This window comes from Phocoena sinus, chromosome 20 (genome assembly GCF_008692025.1).
Source record: "Phocoena sinus isolate mPhoSin1 chromosome 20, mPhoSin1.pri, whole genome shotgun sequence".
NCBI classification, from domain to species: domain Eukaryota; kingdom Metazoa; phylum Chordata; class Mammalia; order Artiodactyla; family Phocoenidae; genus Phocoena; species Phocoena sinus.
In genome coordinates, this window is record NC_045782.1 from 41,446,874 (window position 1) to 41,452,873 (window position 6,000).

At 54.7% G+C, this 6,000-nt stretch overlaps 1 protein-coding gene across 2 annotated transcripts in view; it reads left to right on the forward strand.

Annotated features, from left to right (window-relative positions):
* NMT1 (N-myristoyltransferase 1) overlaps positions 1–4,838 on the forward strand; it is a 31,157-nt gene extending 26,319 nt beyond the window's left edge. Inside the window, exons 9-12 of one of the 2 annotated variants that reach the window (XM_032615278.1) lie at positions 1,614–1,784; positions 2,404–2,571; positions 3,577–3,714; positions 4,460–4,838. In XM_032615278.1, coding sequence (XP_032471169.1) covers positions 1,614–1,784; positions 2,404–2,571; positions 3,577–3,714; positions 4,460–4,480 — 498 coding nt within the window. In that variant the 3' untranslated portion in view covers positions 4,481–4,838. Of the gene's footprint in view, positions 1–1,613; positions 1,785–2,346; positions 2,572–3,576; positions 3,715–4,459 lie in introns of both variants that reach the window. The other variant, XM_032615277.1, reaches the window with a different exon arrangement.
* Positions 4,839–6,000: the final 1,162 nt, after the last annotated feature.

A 6,000-nucleotide genomic window follows, 5' to 3' on the forward strand; every position in this document is an offset into this window, starting at 1 on the left:
AGGCAATTCCTGTACACCTGAAACTAACACAACATTGTTAATCAACTATACTCTGATATAAAATTTAAAAAAAAAAAAAGAAGAAGAAGAAGCAATTCCTGCATTAGGAAGCAGTTGTGTCAGGCAGTGACTGAGGTATATAAACTAACTCTACCCTGATTTCAGATTCGGCTGACCCCACCTTTGTGTATTAAGCCTTTGGGAATGTTCCCTCAGCCCCAGTATTTACTCCGGAGCATCACATGGGTTCATTCCACTGAAGCATTTTCTAAGGAGAAGCAGCTGTGGGGTGGGATTCTGGCATGAGATTAAATCCTGGGAGTTCTGTGCTTTTCTTCTGAATTTTACTTGCAGCAGTGTCCTGCCAGGGGCAGTACTGGGGTAGTGGTGTCCAAGTGGATAGGCAAGGCGGGCATCCAGTGTAGGCTCTGCCAGGCCCGGGCTTCCATGTTGCCTGTGGCTGGGAGGCTGTCTGTGAAGTGCTCTAAGTCTATAGGAGAGTGAGCGGTGTAGGAAGAGATGAGCTGCAGTTCAGTGGGAAAAGGTTGTGAGGCTCGGAGGAGAGGGGCCAAGACAGGCTTTACTGAGGCCCAGGCGTAGCACCAGGCTGGGCCTACCCCAGCACATACATGGGGTGGTCAGGGTTTCTCCATCATGGCACCATTGACATTTTGGGTTGGTAATTCTTTTTTTTTTTTTTTTAATAAATAAACAAATTTATTTATTTATTTTTGGCTGCGTTGGGTTTTCGTTGCTGCATGCGGGCCTTCTTTAGTTGCGGCGAGCAGGGGCTACTCTTCATTGCGGTGCGCAGGCTTCTCATTGCGGTGGCTTCTCTTGTTGTGGCGCACGGGCTCTAGGTGCGTGGGCTCCAGAGCGCAGGCTCGGTAGTCGTGGCGCACGGGCTCGGCTGCTTCGCGGCATGTGGGATCTTCCCGCACCAGGGCTCGAACCCGTGTCCCCTGCATTGGTAGGCGGATTCTTAACCACTGCGCCACCAGGAAGTCCCTGGGTTGGGTAATTCTTCATCATGGAGACCGTCCTGTGCGTTGTAGGATGTTTAGCAGCATCCCTGGCTTCTACCCACTAGATGCCATAGCACCCCTCCCTCTAGGTGTGACAACCAAAAATGTCTCTGAATATTGTCAAATGTCCCCTGGGGACAAAATTGCTCCTGTTGAGAGCCACTGGGCTAGAGAGACAGAAGATCACAGCCAGAACAGCCACTGGTCCCGAGGGTGGAAGGTCTTGTGTTCTGTGTTAGGGAGTTTGGAACAGGGAGGGGTGTGACGGGCTGTGTTTTCTTAGGAAGCTGGCCTGGGCCATGTGGATAAGAGATTGATGCAGCCTTAGTCAAGGATGGCAGCCTTAACCACGAGGGAAAGGGCCAAAGACACTGCAGGGGCAGGACTTGTGCCGGAGTGGATGTGGACAGTGGGTGAGAGGGAGCTGCCTGGGATAACTGAGGAGTCTCTCTTGAGGGCCTGGGTGGATAGACTCAGGGTCGGGGTAGGAAGGGAGATAGTGTGAGGTTTTTGGTTCATGTAGGACTTGAGAGGGAGCCAAGGTGCTCATGGTCAGCACATCTGATGCTCTCTGGTTCTTTCTTCCAGACTCCCAAGACAGCTGGGCTGCGACCAATGGAAAAAAAGGACATTGCAGTAGTGCACAAGCTCCTCACCCAGTACCTGAAGCAGTTTCACCTCACGCCAGTCATGAGCCAAGAGGAGGTGGAACACTGGTTCTACCCCCAGGAGAATATCATCGACACTTTTGTGGTGGAGGTGAGTGGGGAGGCGTGTTCTGGGCCTCTGCCCCGTTGGCGGGGAGGCGTCCTCCCTAAGTGGCTGGAGTCCCCAGCCTCGGTGACTGAAGAGCGATTGATGGGAGTGTTGGCACCCTAGACTTCCTTGACCATCCGTGCTTGGTCCCCACTAAAGACAGGAAGTTGTAGCTTGCGTTGGCTAAGATGAGCCCTTGGGGACCTGGTGTGAGCCCTTCCTCTCCCCCTCCCCCACCCCCACTGGTGACTCCCAGTAGAGAGAGCTGAGCCCCTCTCGCTCAGGTGAGCCTTCGACTCCCTGGCCTGTCCCCACTTGGTCTGGTGCCGGCCAGGTGTGCTGGGTTCTGGGAGCTGTGAGAAGGCCCTGGCACCACAGGCGGGGAAGGATCATGGCAGGTTCAGCCCATAGCCACCCCTGGATTTTCCTTCCAGCTCTGTCCTCATGTTGCCCCGGCCATGTGTTTTCTCCTCCATGCATATCCTGTTTCAGTTTCCACCCATTCATCTAGAGCGGCAGAGCTGCCTGAGGTGGTGGAGTGCAGTAGAAAACATTTTATTCCCAGGTTGCAGGAACCCTGTGCCCATGTGACACTGCCTTCTTCCTATTGTCTGCCCTTCAGAATGCAAACGGTGAGGTGACCGATTTCCTGAGCTTTTATACACTTCCGTCCACCATCATGAATCACCCGACCCATAAGAGTCTAAAGGCCGCTTATTCTTTCTACAACGTTCACACCCAGACCCCTCTTCTAGACCTCATGAGCGACGCCCTCGTTCTCGCCAAAATGGTGAGCAGATCAGAGGGAAGGGGCCGTGGGGCGGTGGTGAGCACGGCTCGCAGGTAGCTGCCCACAGGCTGGGGGCTTTGAGGCCTCCTCCCCCTCGTGCTCCACCAGCCTAGCACTTTTCAGCCAGCAGCTCAAAACTGGGAAGGAGCAAGGAGCGCCTACACTAAGTGAAGGCATTGAACTCCTTCTGATTTATTTCAGTGAGTTTTGTTCTCACGGTAGGCACTGCCAAGGAGCCTGAATAGCCAGGCCTGCTGGGGGAGTAGAGGTGTTCTCCTTACGACCTCCCCAGTGTGGGAATGGGGAGATTGGTGTCTGTTGCGGTGAGTCATTGGAGCGGCTGACAGTAGAGCATGGGGGGAGGGGCCTGGGCTTCTCTTACACTGGAGAGGTCTCCAGGCAGTCCTGCCCCATGGGTTCTGCCTGCGCCTGGCCCAGCCCACTGTGTGCCAGCTGAACAATGACAGGCCAGTCGCTGCCCTGGGAGAGCTTCTGATCAAGTTGGTGAGATTTAGGAAGTGTCTGTTGCAGCCTCAAAGCAGCATATCAAATGTCGTAAAATCCCTCGGTGCACAGAGGCCTTGGAGTTGGAATGTCAGGGAGTGAGGGAGCAGTGCAAATGCCCAGTGGCTCATGGGAGTCAGCTTTTCAGAGGAAAAGGTTCAGGGCTTGGTCTCCAGAGAGGGCTGTGGAAATTACGATAGTGTTTCAGGGAAGTGTAACAAGGAACAGTGGGAGCGGTGGCCTGGACACTGAGTACACAAGTGTGTACTGAGGTGCACGCCGAGGAGAGGCCGGGCAGGGTGCTCAGAGCATCGTAAGAACCACCCCCAGGGAGCGGGGTGCTGGCCGCAGTCTGGATGTAACATGGAAGCAGCAGGAGCTTCTGAAGGAAGATTGCTCCCCTGGCCGCCTGTGGATGGTTTTGATATGATAGAAAAGGGCAGGAAGGTGAGGTAGCTTTCTCCTGTCTTCACCTGTTCTTGTCTCCCTGCTGCCATGCAGAAAGGGTTTGACGTATTCAATGCACTCGATCTCATGGAGAACAAAACCTTCCTGGAGAAGCTCAAGTTTGGCATAGGGGACGGCAACCTACAGTATTACCTTTACAATTGGAAGTGCCCCAGCATGGGGGCAGAGAAGGTACGTACGCGCTAGGTGCCGCCTCCCACCGAGCTCCCTCGCGGTCAGGCCCACGGCTGGGCCTGTGTGGGTCAGGGAATTGGCGTCTCCGACGGAACCAGGACCTCGGGTCTGGGATCCAGCATCAGTCTGGATCCTTGAAAAGTCCCTCCCTCTGGTGACCAGAGTAGGAGGGTCCGTATTCTCCTTTCAGCAGCTGATGTGAGGGTGGCAGAGGGCATGGGCCATAGAGCCGCGCAGAAGCAGGAAGGTTGTCTCCAGCCTCTCCTCCCACCCGGTGAGCTGCCGCATCCAACTGGGGGCAGGGCTTCAGGACCGTCCAAGGACACTGTGCGAGTCGCGTGCCCCCGGTCAGGCAGGAAGGGAGAGTCTGAGGCCCTGAGGGGGTTTTCCTCTGCTGGGCTGCTGCCCTTATCCCAGTGTGGCCCTCCCTCCTCCGCCAGCTCCAAAAGGCGGCTCGGGGCCATGGGGGTAGCTGGCGTTTACGGGATGACTGACAGGTGAGGGCAGCCTTGTGCCCAGTAGTCCTCAGGCTGCCGCAGCTGCTGTCATTAGAAGATCTGGTGTATGAAGCATCGGAGGAGGTTGGGGGAGAGCCCCGGGCTCGCTGTGAGCCTGCTCACTGAGCACGGTGGCGCTCTGCGGGCTCCACCCGTCATTGGGACTGCAGGACTGGGCGGGGGAGTGGGAGAGGCTTTGGACAGCTGTCACCTCAACTCTGCCTCTCCCCCCTTGGCTCTCCTAGGTTGGGCTGGTGTTACAGTAACCAGTTGCCAGTGAGATTCTGGATAAAGCCACTGAGAATTCAAACCAGGAAATGGAGCCCCACCACTTGTTGGTCCAGTTTTCACAAACGTGAGAATCCCTGGCAAAGGGACCAGAACTGAACTGGCTTTACAAACCGCCACTGAACTTGATGACTGTATTGCAGTGGCGCAGGCTGCGTGGTGTCACCTCTGGCCATGTCTCTGGTGTCCCTGTTTTCCAGTTAATCAGATCGTTATGCAGCCGTGACCGAGGGAATGTAACTGCTGAAGACTAGCTCGCGATTGGCGCATCGTGGGGTTAACGGGTGGATAATAAACGTATATATATATTATATATATATAAAGATTTTAAATATCGTTCATGTTCCAAATGTACCAGGGTGTTTGGTCTCTAATGAAAAACTGAATCCAGATCATTCCTCAAAATTAGAATCTCAGGCCAGTGCCAGACAAACACGTTGGTACAGTGAATGGTTTCCTTCTGAAAGCAGGCATTGGCTTTTCTTGGGGGAGCAGGAGAAAGAGGATGTGGGGGATATTATCCAGTTCCCCTCTGAATCAGCTGGAATACTGGCTTCGAGAAGGCGGGCTGGGGTGGAAGGGCTGTGCAAGCTTTGGGGAGAGCTCGGCTCTCTTAGAACGGCAGGTGGAGCCCTGGCTGGGGCTGACTCAACTCGGAGCTTTTCCTGCAGGGGCCGCGCCTTTCCAGCATCCTGAACCTGGGCAGCGGGGATGAGCTGTGGAAGCGGGTTTCGTGAATCAAGTCCCTCTTGCAATCCTCTCGGCCTGCTCCCTGTAGGAAGTCATCCTGCCAACTGAGTTTTAAATCAGGGCTCATTAGCCAGCTGTTGCCAACCGTATGTTACGGGGATCAGTCCCCTGTGAGATGATGTTTTTCCACTGCCTGGGGTGACTGGCAGTTTGAAGGGGACCTTTGACCTCCTTGTAGCATCTGGATCGTTGTGGAGACCACATCAGTGCAAATCCTGCTTAGCTCATCTTAGAGCAAAGAGCCAGGAGGACCCTGATGCCCCCAGGGTGGTTGGGCAAGGATGGCGTGGGGCCGATGATACCCAGACCTCCAGCCACCAGCCCTTGGCCTGTGCCTTCCAACCCATTAGCCATCTCTCATGCTCCTTTCCAAGACACACAGCCTGCGAGTAGCGGCAAGGAGTGGTGGCTAGACGCTGATCTGGACTTGGCGACAGAAATGATTTCCTGTTGTCGTTGTCTGAGTCTGATTTTCACTGATGGTGTTTTGTGGATTTTTGTGGTGGTGGTGACGGTTGCTGATGCTGCCGGTGGCCCCCAGAATAATGGAGCTTCTGGTCGCATGGCTGTCGTGTAGGCATTCCTCAGTTGTGCTCAGCCAAGTGGCTTGGGGAGGATTGGGCTGTGAATTGTCAGCAGCAACCCATGTCCAGGCTTGTATGTAAGTTTTGCTCTAGGAGGAGGTAAATGGTGTGGGGTGGGGTGCTTTCACCTGGCTGCTTTCACCTCTCAGCTACTTGTAGAGGGA